This window comes from Bidens hawaiensis, unplaced genomic scaffold (genome assembly GCF_021521415.1).
Source record: "Bidens hawaiensis isolate Kalapana, Puna unplaced genomic scaffold, B.hawaiensis_p1.1 tig00040627_1, whole genome shotgun sequence".
Classification (NCBI taxonomy): Eukaryota; Viridiplantae; Streptophyta; class Magnoliopsida; order Asterales; family Asteraceae; genus Bidens; species Bidens hawaiensis.
Window position 1 is genome coordinate 72,687 of NW_027497180.1, and position 26,079 is coordinate 98,765.

Sequence of the window (26,079 nt, forward strand, 5' to 3'; positions counted from 1 at the left end):
CAAATCCTTCTGACAGTGATTGGAACAAGAACAAAACTGGTAGGTTTAGTCCTCACCAGACCAAGCCTAACATGTCTAGTAAAAGGAATAGAAACTATGTTTCTACTTCAAAAACGAATTCGATTTCTAAGCCTCGGCCTGTCGGGAGAACAAATTCATTTGTTCCCTCTACAAGCAAACCAGAAATTGAACCATCCATTCGTTCAAACAACATTAAATCTTTCAATGGTAAATATAAATGGATGCCTAAGTCTCCGGTAAAGAAGGTTTCTTCTTCCATTTTAGATAATCGAGAAGATATGTCATGGCAGCCCGTAACCAGGGTAGACGAGTTAGGAGTACCCAGTGTCACTATGGACTGGTGCCAAAATCTAATTAATCCCGCACTTTGTGCAGGAGCAGCTATGGAGGAATATCATCAGACCTTGGTATGTTGATAGTGGCTGTTCCAGGCACATGACAAGAGACATTTCCCAGCTACACAACATTCAAACTTTTAATGGTGGGTATGTGTCCTTTGCGGGTGGAGAAAAAGGGAAGATCACACAGAAGGGTACTTGAAACTGCAGAGCTGATCAAGAGGTTCGTGGTGCTGATGGAAAATCAGCTGAATCTGAAGCTGAAAGGAATTCGTTGTGACAATGGTACGGAGTTCAAGAATGCTTCATTAAATTATTTTTGTTCAGAAAAGGGGGTGCTTCGTTAGTACAGCTCAGCTCAGACACCACAACAGAATGGTGTGGCAGAAAGGAGAAACAGGACTCTTATCGAGACAGCAAGGACCATGCTGTGTGACTCTAAAATGCCTCTGTTCTTCTGGGCTGAAGCCATCAACACGGCGTGCTATGTTTAGAATTGGGTGATAATCAACAAATCAAAAATGAAAACTCCGTATGAGATCATTTATGGTCATAAGCCTACTGTTGCACACTTCAGAGCCTTTGGTTGTCCATGTACTCTACTGAATCTTGAATCTACTCCGAAGTTTGGTGATGAAGCTGATGATTGTTACTTTGTTGGGTATGTTGGTCACACTGTAACGCCCATAAATTTCGTTAATCGGCTCGATCGTTTATAAATGTTTGTCAAAAAGCCGGGGTTTCGTCTTTCTAAATTAGAGACTTGTAATACGTTTTAAAAGTCCATTTATCCATTCTTTTGCTCACGACATCACCTCTTATAACTTAAAGTGTTAGATTAGTATGTAGCACCCGGCATTTTCGTTTAACGACACGCACGTTGTAGAGTTTGTATATTTATCGGGTTTGACCCGGCATTCTTCGGGGACCTCCTTGTCATTATCGTAAGTTAAATTATTTAACCTTTCATCCAAGCTATCACATTTTTCATGTATGAGGGACTAGAGTGTAATTGTTTATTATAACAAGAAAACCCTAGCCTACTTCTCATTCCTTCCCTTCCTGTTCCGATCGGCGCCCACATTGCAGCCTCCATCCTCAATTTTCGTGCTGGTTCCAGCCATTCTCCCGCCTCCCGAGACTAATTCAAAGTTGATTCTATCTTAGTATAACTCTTTTTCACCATTAAACACTTTGTTGAACACGTTAGGGTTGAATTTTGATGATAACAGTTTGCTAACAGATTCGTATTCGTTTGTTGTAGGGTCTGTAACACAATGATAACACATTGTTTTTGATCGATTCTTATCTCCATGATGTTCTACTTTGAGTCTAGTTTCCAGAAATGTATAATACGTAATTTTTGGACGAGATTTGAATACTTTTTATGATTTTATAAGATCGAGTGTCAAAGCTGATGCGGGATGACGGATTCTGGTCTGTCTTCCCGACATCATAACCTTTTTTCGAAAAGTCTAAATTGGTTGGTTCCACTTCTGGTAGTTAATATTTTGAGTTAGGAACCAAACCCAATTGGAATCGTTTAATTTGGCTGGGTAATGATTTTTATAAAAATAAAACCATTTTGTTGTGCACTAAAATAACTGCACGTACCTTGCTGTGTTGGAGAAATTTTTATGATTTTTGTGTGTATTGGAAAAATATAATAAAAATATTTTTAGATACCCAAGACATTTATACAACTCTGATAAAAATTTAATAATTTAATTCCATGGTTTTCTTATGTAATAAAATACATCTTTGCATGCTAAAATCTGCATGTTATATTCGTGCATATTCCAAACTCTTCAGTAAATGATTTAGCAGTTGAGGGGGAGAGTCCTATTCATCAAATCTTCGGGAGCACTTTGTTTCCTGATGTCATTCCGAATGAATACATTGCCAGCACTTCGTACTCACATAGTACGGCAGCTTCTGGATGGAAGAATCCACTCACTGATGTCGGTGAAAATCTATCTAACTTATCTCCTGTTGGAGATGTTCCCGAACAGCCAATTCAAACAAGAACCCAACGAAATCATCCTATTGAGAATGTTATCGGCTCTCTTGAAGTAGGTGTGTCCACCAGAAGTGAGACAGGACACATAAACAATTGTTTGTTTTCTTGCTTCATCTCTCAGATTGAGCCGAAGTCGGTGGAAATGGCTCTTCAAGAACCAAGTTGGGTGGATGCCATGCACGAAGAGTTGAATCAGTTCGATAAACTGAAAGTGTGGAAGTTAGTTGAACTGCCAAAGGAAAAAAAAGCACTAGATACAAGATGGGTTTTCCGAAACAAGCAAGATGACACGGGAGTTATTGTTAGAAACAAGGCACGGTTAGTTGTTCGTGGTTTTCGTCAGGTTGAAGGGTTAGATTACACCGAAGTCTATGCTCTTGTAGCTAGACTTGAGGCCATTCGGATTTTTCTGGCCTATGCGTCTTTCATGGGGTTCACGGTATATCAGATGGATGTTAAGACCGCGTTTTTGTATGGTGAAGTTAAGGAAGAGATTTACGTGGATCAGCCACCGGGGTTTGTAGACCCTAAGAATCCTAATCATGTCTACAAGTTGGATAAAGCACTATATGGTCTTCACCAAGCCCCTTGGGCATCGTATGCTACGTTGACGGCACATCTTCTGGGACATGGTTATGAAAGGGGGACCATTGATCAAACTCTGTTCCTTAAAAGATTCGGGAAAGATTTGATTCTGGTGCAGATTTATGTAGATGACATTATTTTCGGTTCTACCAGTGCTGCGCTGTGTTTAGAGTTTGAAGAGGTTATGAAAAAGAGGTTCGAGATGAGCTCGTTGGGGGAGATGACAACATTTCTAGGATTGCAGGTTCGTCAGAGCTCGACGGGAATTTTGCTGCATCAAGGAAAGTACGTTGAAGATATGCTTGCAAAATTTGAATTTCAAGATTCCAAGAGTGCCGCCACTCCAATGGCAAAAAGGCCTCTTCTGACGTCTGATCCTGAAGGGAGTCCCGTAGATCAAACGTACTATTGATCGATGATCGGGTCTCTGATGTATCTCACCGCCAGTCGTTCAGACATCATGTTTGTAGTCTGTCAATGTGCTCACTTCCAGGCTAATCCTAAACTTTCTCATTTAATTGCTGTTAAATGTATATTTAGATATCTGAAGGGAAAACCGAAGTTAGGTCTTTGGTATCCCAAAAACTCAGAATTTGATCTTTATGCTTTTGCTGATAGCAATTATGGTGGAGATGACATTGACAGGAAATCCACATCTGCCGGCTTCCAGTTTCTAGTAGATCGTCTCATTTCATGGCAGTGCAAGAAACAACAAACGGTGTCCACTTCGACTGCCGAGGCGGAGTATGTTGTTGCGTCAGCTTGCTGTTCATAGGTTATCTGGTTGCAACATCAATTGCTGGATTACGGTTTGGAATTTCTTAACACTCCCATATTTTGTGATAATGATGCTGCTATTGCAATTGTTAAAAATCCCGTTCAGCATTCCAAAACCAAGCACATAGACATCAAGGTCCATTTTATTCGTGACTGTTACGACCGGAAACTGATTCAACTTGAACATGTCCACACTGATAATAATGTGGCGGACCTATTTACAAAACCGGTTGGAATAGCTAGATTTAATGTGCTTGTGGGATTTCTTAAGATGCTGCGTTTTGATGACTGAGTATTTTTTAGGTGTAAATTGTGTACATAAATTTTTTTCTTCATATCATAATTTCTGTACAAATTTAAAGGGAGAAAAAGAAAAATACAAAAAGAATGTGTGTGTGTGTGTGTGTGTGTGTGTCTATTTAAAAATAAAAATTAAAAATTTTGTTCCTTTGCTTAAAATCATGTCGGCCACTCAAGTTCAACGGACGTATTTCATATGTTTGGTCCCGTCATCAATGTTTGACTCTAGGGATAGCCATTAACCTTAGGACTGAAAGTGACCGGGGCGACTGAACATTCATAAAAAAAAAAAAAAAAAAAAAAATTGTTTTGATTTAACTATCCCTTTAAATTCCCTCACTGAAAGTTATGTCGGCCGCCTAAAGTGTGAAGGACACATTTTATTATGTGTTTGGTCCTATCGTCTACCTGTAGACACATAGGATAGCCATTCACCTGAAAACTGAAGGCAGCTAGGTGATTGAGTTTAAATCGTCTTCGGGGTATCATCTGGGAAGTGATATTATTATTCAGCTAAAAGCTTTTCAGAAGCTTAAAGTATTTTCAAATGAAAATTGATTCAACCTTTGAGAAATGATATATAGAGTGATTTTGAGTGCCTATCGTGTGAAGTTATTAGGCTAAAAAGGCTTTTGATTAGTCATTGATGTGTATGGTAGCTTTCCATGATAATTAAAAGTTCGAAGTGATATAAACTAAATCTGCTAAACTTATTGTGGAGAGTCATTTTGAAGATATTTGTATGTCCCTAGATACATCTCTCCGAATGATAGGCAGAAAAGCAATTACCCAATCATACACGAGCCCGTTAGTGTCTTGATCGCCAAAAAGATTATATTTCATTTGTGTTAAAAAAATAAAAATAATAATAATAATAATTTTATCATAAAAATTGTTTTCTAAAAGCTTAAAGGGGTCCCAGGGAACTACAAGGATGTGGCATTCAAATAAGTCCTAAACATCCTGAATGTAAGGCTTGTAAGTCCGGATGGTATGTAAGTCCAACGTTCAACCTTAAAGCTTAAAATCATTTTGTATAGAGAAAAGTATTTTGATCAAGTACTAGGGGGTTGGAGTCAAATTGGGGTGATCTGGGGAAAGCCAAATACGCCTTGAGAATAGATAAGGGGCATCAGAGGTCCATAAGTGATGTTCATGTAAGCTTTATGCCTAATCGAATATAAAGATCACTGGCGCAATGAAAATCATGATAAAAAGTACCTTCTGTCAACCTTTTCACTATGTCACAATAATGCTGAAAATGAATCATTGTGAAAGTACCTTAATCAATATGATTTCATGTTCGGATCTTTTCATAAAAAGGTGGTTCATTTTTAAATAGCTGAAATTTGATCCCAATATATATTGATTTTCTAAAGATTGGATAGGTAAATTTTGCTTTAGTTTAAGTTTTATTTTAATCTTCCTATTTCTTAATTTTGTTTTTTTCTTTTTACATCATGTTTACTCGTGTCGAAACAAATGTTTTAAGAAATCGTTTTCACATGAATCGGGTTATTTTTTCAAAATGCACTGAGATATATTTTGTGTCTAAGAATAACCGTTCTCAGTTAGTTCAAAATACCTGTTCTCGGTTATACATGTTCTCGGTTCTACACATGTTCTCGGTCTATCTGTTCTCGGCTCATATGTGTTTACGGCTCAAATGGAGGCGTCTTGGGAGTTTAAAAGGCACTCATTACCTTTGATTTATTACTCCTGATTTGTGTATCTTCCAATAACTTCTAAAATCTTCCCACATCATATCCATCAAGTTCTCTCTCATCTACTCGCTGCCATCAGGTCTTTTCTTGTTCCCTCAAAATTTTCAAGCGAAATCTTTGCAAGGTACAGTAAATCTGACTTGAGTGCTTATATAATCAGTATGGATGAAAGATTTACTGTGATGATTAATTGGAATATTAGATACAATCGGTTCATGAGTTCGGTAAGCTTGTTCGTTTTTATCTTCATGAAGTTACTGAATGTTGTGTTAGTTATCATGTTACAGTTACAGGTTTGGTCTTCAATGGTGATTGGTAATATGGAGATGACAATGAATAGTGTTCTCAAGTTTTCGGTGTGGACTGACCAGATTCTTCTGATCAATCAAAGAGATCTTCGGCTCCAAGATGCTGTGAAGAATTCTCGGTCAAACCATGATCGAGGATTTGTTGGTTCTACCAAATATACATCGTGTTTGACTTTTATGTGTCAATCAAGCCTAATATTTGCTGCTATTCGTGATGACGAACATCATGTTTATCTATTTCATACGGACAGTAGCATGACCTGTGCTGGATTACTAGCCAGGTTTTAAATAAATGCCCGAAATAAGACACTGAACCTCCAAGTGTTTATTTAGAAGCCACAATATATACGCCGAAAGGCCTAAATGAAAATATAGATGTACGTTGATCGTCTACAGCAGAAGCAGTTTTGATCAAGCAGTAAACCAAGGGAGAGAATGTTGGGCTATATTTTGTGGTTTATGCTTGTATTTTTGGGCTTAGGTTAGGTGTATTATGTAAACCGAGAACCTTATGGTTCTCGGTGGGCTTTGGGCTTTTGTTGGGCTGGTATGTTGACTACCCTATTTATAGATATCTTGTATAGGGTTTAGGTGTTGTTGACGTGTGTGATTTTGGCCGTCTAGTATCATAGATACATTAGATGAGTATTGTAAACATTGTGCTTAAGCACCCAACGTTAATCATAACGTGTGTTTTGAAGCAATCTTTTGAGTTCTTTATACTTATTCTTGTATCATCTTGTGTTGGATTTCAGCACCAACATTAAGATCAGTTGATATCATTTTGAAAGATCCTCCACGGGACTTACATGGTCCACAAATAAAAAATATAAAAGTAAATATAACTTTTTCTCTCTCCTGAAAACATATATAAAAATTAGTAAAAAAATGTTAAAAAATAGCAAAACATTTTGTTTTATTTTTTGATGTTTTGTATTAAATGTAACAACATATATTACATGTGCAAAAAAAACCAAATAAAAACGATGTTACATAGGTTTTTCACAACTCAAATTGTTTTTCATTCTATACTTTCCACACACACACACACACACACACACACACATATATATATGTGTATGTATGTATATGTAGGAAGAGATCTTTTGAGAACCATGTTGAGTTTTAAGAATTTAAGAACTCCATTCTATGCCACACATTTAATTAAATGGATTGGAATATGTGGTTGAGATTAAATCTGACAAAAAAGTCAAAGTACGGGAGAGAATAAAGATGTAAGTAGTTACGCTAACTTTTTCATCCGTTACACATGTGTAAAAGTCGACTCGGTACGTTAAAAATTCTGTAATTTTTTACGTGTATGTAACCTACATATATTACGCATGTGCAAAAAAAATTCTAAAAAAGAAATTGTTACACTAAGTTCTTTCGAGTTCTTAAAACTCAAAGTGGTTCTATTTGAAATCTCTTTTATATATATATAACATTGAATTCCCATCATTATTAGTTACACATTCAAGTGCAAAAGGACATTGGAATTAACATAATTTGTAATTCATATGTACTTTAATAAATGATTGAGTAAGTGCATTTCACATAGCATTTGATTTCCCTTAAATTATATATATACACAATGTATGTAATTCCACCATTCAATTCTCTTCGTTATTAGTTACACATACAAGTGTAAAAGGACATTGTAATTAACTTGACTTACAAATTACTTTTATTTTAATAAATGGTTTATTAGTGCCTTTCATCTTCATATAGCACTTTATTATCCTTTAGTTGTTATGTAGCTAGGAGGATTCCATGTTTTGTAGGGTTGTTTGGTCAATTAGGTTGGTCATTGTACCAGTACAGGTTCGACACTCGATGTATTTTACGATACTAAAAAACTGCTTTATTAATTAAACTAATTTATTTAAGAACGTTGAGCAAAACATTAATCACAACGTGTGTTTAGTTTTTAAAATGTTAATGAACAAAAATTACAAGATAAAATGTGTTGTTGGTATTGGCTCGGTTCGTCAAGGTACCGGTACGATACCAAAACTTGGTAGAGTTTCAATACTTGAAAAACAGTTTTATTTTGTAATAAAATTGTAGTGTATGAATAAATTGTATTTTGTGTAGGATAAAAAATCAAGAGGGAATCGAAATAAGTTATAAAAATAGTTGAATTATTTATATATTTTTTAATTATTTTAGTTTGATTAGTTATGTTGATTGAAGAGAGAAATTAATAGTTGTATTAATTGAAGTTAGAAAGTATTTATTGTTGCACATAAACCATTTTTCTTTTATTTTGAAACATCTATGATTTCAAATTAGTGTTCCATATTGGTTTCTCGCGATTTTTGCACTAAGATGGTTTCTCGTGTCAACCATCCCATATATATACATATCAAGGTGAGTATTCAAAGTGAACTTTTTGAAATTGGGAATTTTGAGAACTATTTTGGATCACTAAAAAGAACCTTAAAAGATAAGCATATAATTAAAAAACAAAAAAAATGAAAAATTCAAAAAAGAGAAAAAATTAAAACGTTTATTTAGCATCCCGGTTTTCCAAAAAAATAAAATAAAATAAAATAAAAAACCTTGATTGTACATATGTGTATATTATCATTTAATCTCTAATTACATAGAAAACGGTTAAAATAAAAGGTTTACTAAGAATTGTAAGAATGAAATAAAATTTGAAGTTAGGAAACTATGTAAGTCTATCTAGGAAACTATGTAGCATAAATCCTAGATCCTAATAAACTATTTGTTATTTTGGAAACTACTAATCTCAACCACTAGATCCTGATCTAAGGGCCTAGATCCGTTATAACTCTTCCTGAAAACTATCTCTTTTTACTTTGACCCACTTACATAATATACACATATGTGCATCTTTATTTATCTTAGTTGTATATATGTGTATAAAAAATAGGTACATAATATACACGTGTTGAATCCGACCAGGAGTAAAACCAGGTACATTTTATTCGCACCCATCGACTCATTTTTAACCAAGTTTATGTTTCTTGTTGTTTGACGAAGATCAGGCATTACTCGCCCTGGTCCAAGCTCGGATCTGGGCCCGAAATGATAAGAGAGCATTTGTGTGTGTATGGAGACTAGGATGGTGAATGAGGGTCTTAAGGAGGTTTTAGTATAGTATAAGTCCATGGACCTTAAGACCCATATCCATTTTCTAATCCATTTTTTTTTATCTCCAAACCCACCACCCAACTTATTATTATCTAGCAAAATTATATAATAACACATAATTAAATAAATAAAATTCTTTTATTTATTATTTTAAAAGTTGGATGTCACAAAAATTACCCAAAATATCCAAAAAAAATATCAAAAGTATCCGAAAATTCTCCGAAACATCCGAAAATTATCCGAAATATTCGAAAAATTATCCAAAATATCCGAAAATTATCTGAAGTTAATAAATAATATTTATTAGTCAATTGTCACACCCCGTAAAATCATAAGCACATGCATGTGACGTCATGAATATCGTAAGCATATGATTATCGCAAACAAAGTAGAATTAGGATCCCGTTAGTTTTGAAAAGAGTTTACAAACCACAATATGTTTTAAAACAAAATAGTTTAACGTAATAATGAGATTTCTTGTATATGACCCAAATGTCATTAGGATTATGCAAGCGAAATCCCTAAAAAAATATGTATCCTAATTATGCTTCGAGGTCCCGTCTTCGTGATTCCTTACATGTTTGTTAATTCTCTGAAAAACATAAGTTTAAAAAGTCAACACAATGGTTGGTGAGTCCACAGGTTTTAAGACACGATATAAAAACACGTTATTCATAAGACACTGATTCTGCTCACAAATATGTATACAATAATATATTGAAACAAATACGTTGATCCTCTGTAGAGTGCGCTAATTCTACGTATTAATATACGACGCATGAGCCTATAACCAAACCACTAATTTTATCCATTTGCTCTATTTAATCTTCCCAGATTGAAATATACGCGCCCCCATTCGATGCAATATCGGTGGTTAGCGCGACTAACCTAAAATACGGGGAATGTCAACTCCGATAGTACTATCTGCATAATCCAGTGGCTAATCCCGTTAGTTAAGGGTTATACTATGCAAGCATGCTAAGGGACTTAAAGCACTACATAGCCTAACTCAAGTTCGCATAAAGATCAGGTGTGTTGTTTCTAATTATCGTATATAAAAACAGTTGTGTATGTTTTTCCCCCTATTTAGAAAGCAGTAAAAACAGTTTAAAGGGGCCGTGAAACTCACAATGTGAGTTTAGTGGTTGTTTACTAGAAATCGTAATTTAAACTCGGTTCTGCTGCCTTCACACGTCCTAAACGCGTAAGGTCAGTTAGTTCGTTGTTGACTCGCAATTCGGTTTATGCTAGTCGCTTTCACCTAACTAGCTCATTCGTTTATTCCGTTTGGGTCGGTTGCTTTGTCCAACCGAACGTTTCGTTTATTTTTAGACGACCCATTGGTGATAAGTTTTTATATTATTTTTGAAAATAAATATTTATATATTTATATAAGTATTAAGAATATACCATTTAATAGTGTTGGTTTCGTAACCGACTCGTTTGGTCAAGTTATAAGTATGTATTAAATTTATATATTTATTTCTAAATAATATTTCTTTAAACTTCGATTTATGTTCTTAGTAAAGCATAATATTTATATTTTCATTTGAAAAATTCTAAACAAAATTTATGTATCATTCCGTTCGTTTAACTTATAAAACCTATTATATTTATGTCTAGCATATTTATATATTAAATATTTATTATTTTTCGTTTCAAGACATAAAACTTAGTTTTATTAAAAAAAACATATTTGAGCTTTATAAAAATTTGTAAACTTCTATTTTGTCACACCCCAACCTAAGGCGGTAATGCCGGGGCGTGATCCGATTGCTCACGGCTCGAAGATACTATCATACATAAAAGGTAACAGTATCTAATTAATTATTTTATGACAAGATTACACACAATATTCAAATATAACGAGCAATTTAAATACATATGACAAGTTTAAATCTATGTTTGTCTTCATTATAACCCTAAGGTCTTTCTAAGTGTCCATACTTCAACTTCAAGCAACCTGCACATGCGTAGAAAACAGAGTTTGTCAACAACACATGTTGAGTGAGATGATCACCAATTTTGACACAATAAATAATAATATACATATATGATAGATAATCGATAAACGATAAGTGATAAATGCGCAAACCAACCATGTGATAGTAATCAATCAAATCATAACAAAACATGTATATAAGCAAATCGTGCTAGTGTGCCAATGAATCGTTGCCAAGCGAATCAGGCATTGATTACAATGACTAAAATTGTCGGTTTACCTTCGCCAAGCGAATCGGGCTCCGGTTACTAAGACGTTCGTATGATCATACTAATGAGAATCCAAGACTTGATAGAATACAAACACACTTAAACAAATAGCAATGAGCAATTAGCATTTAATTGATACAACACACAATGATCATGTTTGCAATTGTTTGAGATATATATACGATAGAAAATATGAGTAAGTACGCATATATCCCCAAAACGTTTGAAAACAGTATATAAAAAGGGGAATGATCAAACTCACCTTAGATTAACGACAAGTGAGTATAATTAAGAATAAATGAGTTAATGAATAAGCGAGTTGTCCAATACGCATCAAACGAGATAACCAATAAGAACTTGAACCTTTGAGATATGATGTAATATAAGTAAAAAGGAACTCGTGGCCGCTGGAATCAGTCCAAACGGGCTTTTAGAACTCAAGTTATGTTTGTTTTAAGATTTAAGCGAGCTGCAACTGACCAGAATCTGAACAGCGAGTCGGAAGTTGGGATTTGGTTAGTAGCCTTAAAGATTAGTTATGAGAATAAAGGTCTTCTGGACTGTTGAATCCAATCAGAAGTATGAGAAAACGGATAGTAAAACTTGTTGACTATTTTGCCCTTTAACGAGTTTTAAATGATTTGACCAGTCAACACCCTTCAACCACCGAAATTGATTGAAGTTTATTGACTATGGAATATATATGAATTATTCCTATGTTTACAACTTACCCGGAAAGTGAAATAATTGATGAGAAACGGAAGTCAAAGGTTGGTGCATAAGCAAAGTCAACCGATTAAGCGTGTATCTTCAACATTAAAGCAAAAACCGAATAAGATTGATGATGAACAGAAGGGATGGCAGCTAGGAATTGTGAATTAGGGTTTAGGGATGATTTGTGGTAGAGAACATATGTCACGTTTATATAGGGTTCACTAAAACGAACTAAATATGGTAACTTACTTGTTTTAGAACCAGATGGGCCTTTAATGATCAAATCAACATTATAACCAGTAAATTTCGTTGTTGATCAAGGGTTAATGAGTATGGACATGTATCTAAGCTATATTAGTCTTCTTGGGTCTTAAAACACTCAATTATGTCCTAAAATAAGCGATTCGGGCCAAAAACGAACTAGGAAACAATAATAAACTAAACGAGCTGTGCAGGTAGCCCATAGCGCTGCGTGGTGGGCCTAGGCCACCCCACCACGTGGTGCTCCGGCCAAAAGAAGGAAAATATCACTATTTGTCAACTTTAGTCCCTATAGTTTGGATTTAGGTCATTTAACAAACTTTTTATGCAGAGTTTAAGATTTGAACAACATATAAAGTATAAGGGACCTAAAGTGAACATTTTAAACTTAATTACTTAGAAACACTTGATTTTTAATTTATAATAAAGATCCAAAATATTCCGGGTTGGGTTAAACTCAAACGAATATGGGTTTAGAAAATCCGAAATGTTACATATTTAACAAAATAATTTATAAGAACCAAGTTTTCTTTTGTTAAAATTATAAATATGTTTTAACTTCAAAATACGCTTATTTTTGTACTAAAAATTACGAGTGCTCTTTTAAAAATATCTTCTGATTTGTAACCCTTTTAATACCATATTTTTGACATGAAAATTTATGACATTTTACGACATATATTTTAAAAACAAAATCACCAATTTCTTTATAGCCAAGTTTATTATCATTTTAATCCATCATTTACGTCATATTTTTATGGTTATCTCTTTTTTCATTAAAAGCCATCTTTTAAACAAATTTTCATTTGCAACCTTCGTTTTGTGTTTATAACCATATTTTCAACATAATTTTCCCCGCCTTGGCGCCTTACTAAATATATTTTCACACTAGTCACCCAATAAGTTCCACTAGCATAGACTTATTATAACCATATGTCCATATCTTTCCAATCCTTAATCATTTTTCATGCATGCATGCTAGTGTGTATGTGTGTGTGTGTGTGTGTATTGATGCGCTAAAAGTGGTGTATAAAAATATAGCAATTATTCGACCAAGCACAATAGAGTATTAAAAACCTAAAATACTCTAAACCAAACCACCAGCAACAGGTAAGTGAACCTATCGGGTGTAGTATAGCTATGGGAAGACAGGGAATATCGAACCCTAGAGACACTAATTAAATTAACAAAACTAGATTCTAAAAGCTAATTAGACTAATAACTAAGAAAAAAGGTAATAAATAAGAAAAAGATTATTTTTGGGTTTTTTTATATTTTATTTAAAAATAAAAATTAATTAAACTAAATCTAACTATATTATTAAAGCAACACAACTTTTTCACTTGTCTTCCAATTAGACTCTCCACATAGACTCTAAGTGTACAAGTTTTCATTTTTATAATTTTCCCTTCATGAATGATAAAATAAAAAATATGTTGTTGGTGGGATTTGAACTCACTACCTTACTTTTAAAATGTTTGGCTTACCAACTCAACTAGGATGAATTAATGTTAGTCTTCTCTTTTTCTTAATTGGTATAGATTCACAACCTTCCATTTTATTACTTTTAAAATGCAATACAAATTATTCTTACTACTCCATATATTTTAAAAAATTATTTATAACTTATGAATCCATAAGATTGTTAATATATATATTATTAAATTTAACTTTTTAACCACCATGTATCACACAGGCTCTATCCTAGTTAAACTAGTAAATTAGAGTTAAAACTCTAAGACTTAGACGAAAACAATAATGAGAAAAGCGTTACCTAGGCTTGAAATCCTATTTGTGAATCTTGGACGTTCATTGGCTACAGAAATTGTGATGGAACCGGGATCTAAAAATACAACACCCTAGACATCCTAGTGGATCCCTGTTCATTCTATGGGAGTGACCTAAAAGGATTACCTAGGGACGTATGACACAAACCGGTTGGCTGGATTACATCTCAGTCTCTCTAACAACACTAAAGTACTCTAATGACTAGATCACCTCTCAGTATTACTAATCACAATACATCCGGGAGTGTAAGGGACGTAAGGAGTAACCTAAAGATGTTCAAAAAGACTTAGGATAGCAAAAACTTAAAGACAATAAAGGAGAAATCCACTCTCGTGCAATCTATACCCAAACCACCTAATGACCAAGACAAACCCAACTATCTATTACCTCTCAGTCTCAAGATAGGTAGAACACTTAATTTCTCTAAAACCTCAAACAATAGTTCCTATGGATTATGTCGACTATAAACCATAAATTGTTATGAACACATAGTAGGTAACCTAATATGTGTCTACACATGAAAAACATTCACAAAGACACATATGTAACTAGTGAATAAAAGTAAATTAAAAATAAGTATGCATATTCATCGTTTTAAACATCAAAGACTTTATTACTATAATATTAGTCCAACACCAATCTTAAAGAAACCGATAAGCAAACCAAACTCAACAAATATTTATTCAAAACCTAGGCAACTAGAAAACTTCAGCAAATAATCATGTTCATAAAAACAAACAAAAAAATTGGTTCAACTAAGATCATAATAAAAATAATAATAAAATCAAACTAAAAGAACTGTGTTTGAATAAGTAGGTGTGAATCCAAACACCTCCGAAATATCTCTGATTTGCGGCTATCTTTTCTTTTAATTTAATGTGTTGCGACTTCTTTTCTTTGAATCTCAAATGGCGGCTGCTAGATCTTGAGCTGTGGCTCTCTCGTGAATCCCCCAAAGAAAATAAACCTTTCCAAAATGAACATTGACTTCAAGAATAATAATAATAATAATAATAATAATATATTTGATGGAGGCTGGAAAAGTCTAATAAAGTGTAGGATATATTTGTATAATAATGTGTATATTTTAGACCACATCAAATATCCCCACCAAGGTGCGATGGGATCGTCCCTGAAAAAGCTAGTTGTAATGGGATTAGAATCGGAAAACTGATTTTCAAAACATTTAGGTTACTTTAATAAATAAACAAATAAATGTAAAACCCGCGATTGCCGATATTGTTGTCCACTTAAACCCAGCCACTAACCTATCAAGCCCCCATCATATTTAACGATTAAATTCAAGTGATCAATAAACCTATGGGTCTCACACTTAAAGAGTTACAGATCTGCTTACCCCCATCTCAAGCATAATCAAGACAATATAAACCAGGTTGAAACAGACTGGTTCAACCTATCACCGTAAGCTAAAAACCCTTTAATGGTAAGAAGAAAATACACTTAGGTGGAATTTAGATGGATGAAAGGTCAAGTGAGGTCGTACGAGTAATACCTAAACCTAAAACTATAATAGCGGATTTCGGCCCAGCATTGTTTCACCCGAGCTGCAACCCAGTATATGACGGTCCCAGGCCTCCACCCTTAGTATTTCCTAAAAATATTTATTGACTAAAAACCTCGAGCCGCAGCAGTGTATCCTCAAAGTCACCATCCCCTTGGTAACACGTAAGCTCTCGCCCCCGTCTAGTATATGGCTTTTGGCCTCTTTTTCTAACCTTTTTTTTAATACTTCTTTGGCATTTTTGCATAACTTTCTCATTCACAGTTATTTTCAAAATAATTGCACATATTTGATGTTTGTGTAACAAAACTTTGTGCTCTTAGGCATCTTTTACCTACATATACAACTATTTTCTAAGCTCGTATAAATGATGGACATGGCGGGGCGTCACCACTCATTATTTACTTTCATAAAACAAAGTGGTGTGCTAATTTTTAAGTGCATTTAATTCTCACCACCTAAAAGTAGTCAGATTACGGTAATACTCGCTATGCGTTATCAAATTTTCAGCTTCACTATCCTCCCTCAAGATCAGAACCCACAAGGTTTATGAATATCAGGTATATTAATAATAATCAAGGGAAACCTTTCAATGCTAGTTGGGTCTACCGATACATCCCAAATTAAGTGCGCTTTCTATTTTTTTTATCTCATATATATTAGTAGTTTTAAAAACCAATCCCCAATTTTCTTTCATTTTCCGTTTTGTTGCAAAACTTTAATTCAAAGGACATTTTTTTTAACTATTATTTTTTTTCGTTTTTTTTATTATATATATATATATATATATATTATTTTTTAAATTTTAATTTTTAATTTTTACTTTATTTGAAACTACCTAAAAACGTGTTTTCTATCCCCACACTTAAATTTCACATTGTCCTCAATGTGAGACAGGAAAAAGACAATAATAAAGCAGAAATAAAATAATATAAAACAAAAAACAAAGAAAATGGAACAGACTCCCCTGGTAAATATTGCAATGATCTTCGTGAGTCATTTTCCGATAACGCGACCGTATAGCATTTCATCGCGACAGCAGCTTTTAAGCCCCCTCTACAATCAAATAAGCTCAGAACGCCCCCATCCGTATGGAGATTGAGTAAGAACGAAAACATCCAAACCTGCAAAACAAAGCTCAAAGCACCCAAAGCAGACATCAAACAGACTCTAAAACTTAAAAACGGACTCAAAATACAATAATAAAAGAAAATATATACAAACTCTACACTCGGGTATTCTCCCGAGGTCCTCTCCCTATCAATCAATCAACCTAGGGAAGTCGAGGCGAAACACGTCCTCCTCAACCGAGTCAATCGGCCCACCAATATAATGCTTCAACATATGGTCGTTCACCTTCCACGAGCTCCCATCAACATCTTGAAGTTCAACAGAACCATGCGGGAATACCTCGTTGACCGTATACGGTCCTCCCCGTCTCGTTCTAAGTTTACCTGGAAATAACTTCAGATGAGAATTATAAACAAACACTCGATCCCCACACTTAAACGCCTTCACCTTCTTCAACTTCCGATCATGCAACGCCTTCGTACGCTCTTTATAACTCCATGATCTCACGTACACCTCATCTCTCAGCTCCTCCACGTCATGAATTTGGAGACACCGGTTTTTCGTAGCTTGGGTCAGGTCAAGATTAACGGATTTCAATGCCCAATAAACCCTATGCTCCAACTCAACCAGCAGATGACACGCTTTCCCGTTAACCATCCTAAAGGGTGTGGTCCCAATAGGCGTTTTAAAAGCTGTGCGGAAAGCCCAAAGCGCGTCATCCAACTTGTCAGACCAGTCCTTTCGGTTCTTGCCGACAGTTCTCTCAAGAAATCGCTTAACGCCTCGGTTCACGTTCTCCACTTGCCTAATCGTCTGTGGGTGACATGCGGTTGACAACCGATGGGTGACCCCATACCGTACCAACGTCTTCTCAATCTGGGCATCGCAAAAATGTGTGCCCCTATCACTGATCAAGGCCTTCGGAGTACCAAACCGACAGAACAACCTCTTCAAGAATCCCACCACAACTCGGGCGTCATTAGTGGGTAAGGCTTGAGCCTCAACCCACTTGGAAACGTAGTCGACAGCCATGGGAATGTATCGGTTCCCTCGAGAAGAAGGTAACGGACCCATGAAATCAATGCCCCAAACGTCGAAAACCTCACAAAGCTAAACAGGGTTTTGAGGCATCTCATTACGGGATGAGATGTTTCCAGTGCATTGACAAGCGTCACACTGTCTGAAAAACTCGTGTAGGTCTTTGTAAATTGATGGCCAATAAAAGCCGGAATCTAGAACCTTCCTAGCAGTAGAAGACGAACCATGGTGGCCACCAATTAAACCCTCATGACAATGCCTAAGAATCTCACGGTCCTCTTCCCTACTCACAGAACTCCTCAAAACTCGATCGGCGCTTATACAAAACAAATACAATGAATCCCATAAGTAGTGGCTGGCATCTGCGAAAAACTTCCTCCTCTGCTGATAACTCATGCCCTTGACCACCACTCCTTCGGCCTGAGAATTTGCAATGTCGGAGAACTATGGTAGACCCTCCTCTTCCGCACTCACGTATAACACTGGCTCTCTCTCAAATCTCACTCTCACCATCATCAACAACTCGTGGGGAAACCTATCCCCGATGGCGTCCTCTCTAATCTCCTCTCTCTTCGGATCCTCCAAACGTGATAAGTGATCCGCAGCAACATTCTCCACTCCCTTTTTAACTCTAATCTCAATATCAACTCGAAAAGCAAGAGAATCCATCGTATCATATGAGGTTTGGCATCTTTCTTGTCTAAAAGGTATTGCAATGCCACATGATCAGTATAAACGATGGTTTTGGACAGCACGAGATAAGAATGGAATTTGTCGAACGCAAAGACCACTGCTAGAAGCTCCTTCTAGGTGGTTGTGTAATTCTCCTAAGCATCATTGAGGGTCTTACTCGAGTAATAGATAGTGTGTAAGTGCTTGTACTTCTGCTGGCCTAAAAGGGCACCAACTTCAAAATCACTAGCATCGCATATGAGCTCGAAGGGTAAGTTCCAGTCGAGTGTTACTAAGATAGGGGCATTAACCAGCCGCCCCTTGAGAAACTCAAACGCCATCATATAATTAGCATCAAAGTCGAATGTGATGTCCTTCTCTAGAAGGCGAGTCATGGGCCGGGTGATCTTAGAAAAAAATCTGATGAACCTACGATTAAAACCCGCATGCCCGAGAAAACTACGAACGAATTTCACACTAGTCGGTAAATGAGTCTACTGATGGTGTCGATTTTAGCTCTGTCTACCTCAATACCGTCTCGAGAAATCTTATGCCCGATCACAATGCCTTCAGTTACCATGAGGTGGCACTTCTCCCAGTTCAGCATCACTTCATCTCTATTCACCGCTTCATCATCCTCTCAAGATTAGAAAGACATTGATCAAAAGAGTCCCCGTATACCGAAAAATCATCCATGAAAACCTCCATGGAACACTCGATCATGTCCTGAAATATCGCTACCATGCAACGCTGGAAAGTAGCCGGAGCATTACAGAACCCGAAAGGCATACGCTTGTACGCGAAGGTACCGTATGGGCATGTAAATGTGGTCTTTTCCTGATCCTAATGTGCGACTGGGATTTGGAAATAACCTGAAAATCCATCAAGAAAACAGTAAAACTGTCGTCCCGACAGATGCTCCAACATCTGAACGATGAGAGGAAAAGGATAATGGTCTTTCCTAGTAGCGTCGTGAAGCCTCCTGTAGTCGATGCAAACCCGCCAACCTGTGACTGTCCTAGCCGAAATAAGCTTGTTACATTCATTTGTGATTATTTCCATCCCACCCTTCTTAGGGAGGACCTGAACAGGACTCACCCATGAAGAATCAAAGATGGGATAGATCAGGCCAGCATCAAGGAGTTTGATAACCTCCTTCTTGACCACCTCCGACATGTTAGGTTAGAGCCTCTTTAGAGGTTTGATTACAGGCTTGTACTCGTCCTCCATGAGTATCCTGTGCGTGCAAAATTTCAGGCTGATGCCCTGAATGTCCATGGGTTTCCATAAAATATCCTGTTTGTGTGCCTTGAGTACATAAACCAACCTCGACTTCTCATCATCCGTCAACTGAGAAGAAATGATGACAGTCAAATCGGCCTCACCATCCAAGAAAGCATACTCCAAATGAAGAAGTAGCTCTTTAAGCTCAAGGGACGGCGGTGCCTCAATCGATGGTCTCTCCTTCGGTCGTTCGATGCTATCGGCAACCATGAACACCTCGGGGTTTTCAGGAGGTGACCTGGAAAGAATGCTTAGGTCATGCTCCGGGGGAACATCTACCTCGTCCTCCTGATTGAGCAAATCTGCTCCAGAGATGTAGTCAAGGCAGCGCTCGAACTAAGATATGAACGTGTCAAGAAAATAAATGGAATCGTCCTGACTGTCGGAGTTCCTCATCGATTTGACAACATCGAAAGTGACGTTCTCCTCCCCTAAACGAAGTGTAATTTTTCCGTCGAAGACGTCAATAAGTGCTTTATCAGTACGTAGGAAGGGTCGTCCCAGAATGAGCGGGACCTGATCGTCAGCCTCCATGACAAGAATAACAAAATCCACAGGGAAAACAAATTTATCAACTTTAACGAGTATGTTTTCCACGATTCCCAGTGGATATTTGACCGAACGGTCAGCCAAGGATAAACTCATGTGGGTCGGGACCGGCTCACCAAGGCCTAGTTTTTTATAGAGAGAATATGGCATAAGAATTATGCTAGCACCTAAATCGGCCAACGCGTAGCTCTCATTCAAGCTGCCAAAAAAACACGGAATGAAGTGTCCCAAGTGTGCTAATTTCTCCGGCAGCTTGTTCTGCACTACTGAAGAGCATCCTTCATTTAGACATACTGTCGAAAGCCCCTCCAGCTTCTTATTCGAAAGAAGATCTTTTAAGAATTTAGCATATTTGGGCATATGCTGGAGTGCTTCGACAAACAAAAGATTGATTTTTAACTGTTTAAAAATGTCCAAGAAATGTTCATATTCCTTCACATATTTATGTCGCAAAAGACGAGAAGGATACGGAACTCACGTAAGATCAACTTCGGGACTCTTCTTTTCTTCAATCTTTTTCTCAACACCCTTCTTCGCAGGAGACTCACCATTTGACGCAGTACTTGCTGGGTCTTGCCTCTCGTGCATCCTCAAAGGAGCCTCCATCTCTATCTCCTTGTCCACCGGCTCCTTATAATCTATCGGCGGCTGCTCTCTATCACCTCCTCTGCCACTGCGGATGGTCACCGACTTCAACTGTGCCTTCAGGTTAAGCTCGGTGCTTCCTAGAAACGCTCCGAACTATTTATTAGGTAGCATATGCTTCACCAGCTCATCAACCTTTTGAGACATCTCCAAGAATGACGACTGCTGGTTCTTCAATATGGTGTTGTGCTCAGCTAGTCTCTACTGTGTGTTATTATCTCTGTCAATTAGGTGGGAAAGCATGGTAGATTGCTTAGTTAGTAGCTCCTTAAAATCCGGATGCATACCGCTACTCTTTCCTACACTAGAACTCTATTCCACCTCTTTATCTCTAGCTTGACTCTGCTCCTGCCTTGGCTGAAAGCCCTGAGCATTACCTCTCGGCCACCAACCATAGTTGGAGCTGTTTCTCCATCCTAGGTTCCCGTAGGCGTTCGCTCCTCTATTCTAATTCCCCAAGTAGTCCACTTGCTCCTGTTGATAGACCGGACAATTAACTATGTTGTGCCCTCCTCGTCTGATCTCGCATCTCTAAACGACCTTCTTCAAGTTTTTAATCTCTTTCTGCATGGCCTGCAAGGCAGCCGTGATGCTAGATTCATTCGAGACTTGATAGATGCCTCGAGCGGAAGAAGTGGTGGTTCTAGAAGTACCTCGGGTGGATGGCTCCCACTACTCGACTAGGGCGAGACTCTCAAACAACGACTCACACTCATCTATATCCAGCTTCTCTAACATGTTCCCTCTAGCTGACGTATTGAATCTTTGTTGCATCTCAAAGGTCAGCTGTTATAAAATTTCTCGACTGCGGCCCATTCGGATAGACCATGCAGGGGGGCATCTACTAAGAAGATTATGGAACCTTTCCCAAGCCAATGGGTATTACTTGCCAGGGTCCATTCAGAAGGAATAGGTCTGATCATGAAGTCGCGACGCTTTAGATGGTTGAAAATACTTCTTTAGGAATTTAGCTTGAAGTTCGTCCCAGGTAGTGATAGACCCAGGGGAAGGTTTTCCAACCACGATGAAGCTCGACCCTCCAGAGAAAATGGAAAAAGATGAAGGTATATAGAAGCACGAGTGGCGTTGGTGATATTGAAAGTGTCGCAAATACTAATGAACTTATTCAGATGGCCCGGCGTGTCATCGTTTTCAAGCCCGTGAAATGGGGAAGAATTTGTGATCGATTTCATGACGTTGGTCAGAATCTGCCAGTTATTAGCATCAGGCATCGCCGGACGTGTGATAGCAGATCGTCTCCACGTAACTCCCTCATTTGCTCTCGAGTGAACCGTACGCCTAGGGAGGATAGCGTCAGCCATATCAAAATTGGAATCAGAAACATGTACCTTGCTTTCACTTAGAGCAAGTGCAATATCCCAAAGCTCCCTACGGCGCTCACAAAAATCTCTCTCAGGTTCGTCAGAAAAAGTGAACTCTGGTGGTACTAGCGAACGAGTACGTCGCATACGCTGAAAAACAGATAAAAGAGCGAGGACCCAAGCTTATCCCTAAAGCACACAAGGAACAGATAGCAATTAAGATCAAATAAATAATAAAAGAAAATAAAACTAATGAATTAAACTAAAACTAAAAACAAAGAAAAAGCAAATAGAATCTAATTCGTCAATTAGCAAGTGTCCCCGGCAACGGCGCCAAAAATTTGATGTGCTAAAAGTGGTGTATAAAAATATAGCAAATATTTGACCAAGCACAATCGAGTAATAAAAACCTAGAATACCCTAAACCAAACCACTAGCAATAGCAAGTGAACCTATCGGGTGTAGTATAGCTATGGAAAGACCGGGAATATCGAACCCTAGAGACACTAATTAAATTAACGGAACTAGATTCTAAAAGCTAATTAGATTATGAGCAAGTTTGGCTTAACACTGATGGTGGTGTATCAGTGGAGTTGAACAAGATTTCTTAGCTTGTAGAAGAAGTTTATGATCATAATAAGTGGGAAAAGCAACCTAAATGGAAACTACGGTGTGCTAACTGGTTTCTGAAACGAAAGAAATCAGCGGTTCCACTCATGTTCAAGAAAATTTGCAACATTAAGGGAATGAGTGAGTCGAAGAAGGGAATTATAACTTGGTTGTACGATGAGAAGCTAAATTTGTTTATGTTGAAAAGATATGATGGGAGTACCTAGGTACTTGAGATCTTTTAACACTTAACCTGAATGTGAGGTAAAGGATTTAGCAAAAATGAAGTTGATCAACATAGAAAAGATAATTTTGCTGATTGGGTTAAAAATATTATCTGGAATGAACTGGTGAAAGGAAAAGAAGTTTACCTTCTTCAAACTTCAAAAGGGTAAATTTTTTGAAGATGTTGAGAGAGGGGTTAGATATAACGGGAGACCATGGATGATGGTAAAATGCAAACCAGTTAGCTGTCTGAAGAAAGTGCCTATGAAGCCGATGCCTCAAGATGCTGATAGTGAAATGGCAGAGGCAGTGATGGAAGATGAGGGCGAGCAAGAGCTTTTGAGGTGTATGATCTTATGCACTTGGTAAATCTTTCTAAGTCTGATTTGCAGGTACAACATGACATCAAGATCATTTACATTCCTCCATGGAGGTCAGAAGGGAAGAAGTACCAGAGGGTGGTCTTGGTTTGTGTGAGGCACGTAGTGCATGCGGGATCGTTTGCTTAAGTGAAGATGGTATGATTGTTGACTGCAAATTGAAGAAAAACAAGAAACAAATGAAGCTACTGCCAAGGGGAGTCTGTTGGTGCATTTTGGTGTGTCAGTAGTTCATAGGTTTATTGTTAGTCTTGTGTGTAATGGACAATGTGTTTGGTTTATGTTTTTGTGTTTTACGTGTTGGTTATAGGCGAACTTGTGGGATAAGCGAAGTTGTGAAAACTTCGCCTAATATTTAACAGGCGAAGATATGTAGTATATAAACATATCTTCGGCCTTGGGTTTTCAAGTTGTTCATTCTAACAGCCATGAACTTGTGAAGTGCTTTTGCATTGTATTGAAAGATACCCGGTTGTTATTCAATACAAGCAATCGTTTTATTTAACCTTTGTGTTCTATTGTTCTTGTTTACATTAATACTCGTAACCAATCGCTAAGGGGATTCCGCACCCTTAGAGTTTGTGACATCTCCTATAGCGATCCATATAGGGACCTACATTGTTGGATCTAAAACTATTATCTATAACTTTTCCAAGTCAATACTAGATAACTGCAATTAATATGGGTTGTTATGACGCGTTCTAACTTTTAAGTTAATATTACCTATTGTTATCTTCTTAGACTATAACTTCAAGACTTACCCCAAATCTTGTTATCACAGTTGTCTTCTGAAGAACACAATTCTCATTTAAAGGAAAACACATCTCTATTATGCCTCTAGCAAGATTATGATTTAACCAATTGACATTAGATTCTAATCACTAGATTATCTCATTATGACCATTATGTACTCCTTGAGGTTACATGTTGGCAATGTTATATTGGAATACATTAATCTTTATTGCTAAACCTTCCAGGTTCAAATGCGAGGCAACCCGAAATTTAAGTGCTATTTGATGACATTGTCCAATTTCCAGATGGGGTAAAGAAATGTTATCCTTTCTACATAAGTTTTGGAAATAATCTCAATTACCATTTCTACATACCCCAAAAGGGTTGTTTCTTAAATGGCATCCCCCACATTTCTTGCATTTTGACATAATTTGCTTAATTTACTTATGACCACAAATCGACACTCATGATTTGAACAAGACCACGCCTTTATATCAGTGAGTTCATCGATGCTTACTAATAAAGCAATACATGCCTTGGTGTAAGCTTTCACCACTTGCTATCATTTAAGCTAAACTTCTCATATGGTTATTATCAAACCATCGCAAATCTAGAAGGATTATAAATCACCATCAAGGACATGCCTAGAAAGTTGAGGTCTTCTTAAGATCCTCATAAGTTATATCATTTTCTTATATTTAATGAAAATATTGTTTAAATTTCTCTATACACAAATCCATCTTTGTGTTATGTATGTTTTGAATGTTTTGTGTTAATTAGTCTTTGCGAAGCACCATAATTAGCAAGTACTAGTCTAGCATGTGAACAGAAGATGCATCATTCTGATTCTCAACAGCCATTGCAATATCAATTTGAAGCATTCAACCCTAGTTTTAGACAAAATTATGAGACTTATTCACAATCCCTGAACCTTAATATTCAAGAAAGTCTCACATGTTATTGTTTGTACCACACACATAACTCCATCATTCTTTAAGGAACATAACTTATTTTTCTCTGATCTATAAGGCTTCACCATACTTGACTCATTTATAATAAATCATAAGTATTAACTCAAATCATTTTGGTGTACACATTTATCATCATATGATGAATGATACTCGTGTGCAAATAAATCATTTTGGTTGACACTCACAATAACATTCATATTCTTGGATATGAAGATGAATATTCTAATTCTTGGATTTTCGATTGTGATGCCACAGACACTATTACTTTTGATATGTCTGACATTAAATCCATGTCTAAACCACAAAAAACACATATTCAAACTGCAAATGGGGGTATTATGCCGGTGGAAGGAGGGGGCACAATAGAGTTGTCACCCACATTGAGATTACTAAACTGTTTATATATGCCATCCTTGTCACACAATTTATTGTCTATAAGTCATGTGACAAAAGAATTGAATTGCACACTTCTAATGCATCCTACTTTCTGCATATTACAGGACATCAGGACGGGAATGATCATTGGACGTGGCACTGAACGACAAGGACTATATTATGTAGATGAAGTGGCTCAACAAGGTACTGTAATGTTGGCTCATGGAACAGCGATAGAGAAGAATGGTTATGGCACTGAAGACTTGGAAACCCATCTACTGGTTATTTACATTATTTATTTTCTAAACTCTTTCCTTCGAATAAATTGTTGAACTGTGAGACTTGTGTTTTGGCTAAAAGTCATAGAAATACCTTTAAACCAAATAATACTAGAGTTGGTAACCCATTTGATTTAATTCATTCTGATGTGTGGGGTCCGGAAAAAGTCAGGGGGGGCAGGGATTTCGGTATTTCCTTCTATTTATTGATGATTGTACTCACATGTCATAGATTT

The 26,079-nt window shown here is 36.8% G+C and overlaps 2 protein-coding genes across 2 annotated transcripts; both read right to left on the minus strand.

The window, feature by feature from the left end:
* Positions 1-16,952: 16,952 nt before the first annotated feature.
* Positions 16,953-17,795, minus strand: LOC143592239 (uncharacterized). The gene has a single exon (XM_077072198.1). It carries the CDS (start codon positions 17,793-17,795, stop codon positions 16,953-16,955), a length of 843 nt encoding a protein of 280 aa, XP_076928313.1.
* A 1,860-nt stretch (positions 17,796-19,655) lies between these two features.
* On the minus strand, positions 19,656-20,666 carry LOC143592241 (uncharacterized). The gene is made up of 2 exons (XM_077072199.1): positions 20,138-20,666; positions 19,656-20,059 (listed from the first exon to the last, which is right to left on the minus strand). The coding sequence occupies exons 1-2, from the start codon at positions 20,664-20,666 to the stop codon at positions 19,656-19,658; spliced, it is 933 nt and encodes a 310-aa protein (XP_076928314.1).
* Positions 20,667-26,079: the final 5,413 nt, after the last annotated feature.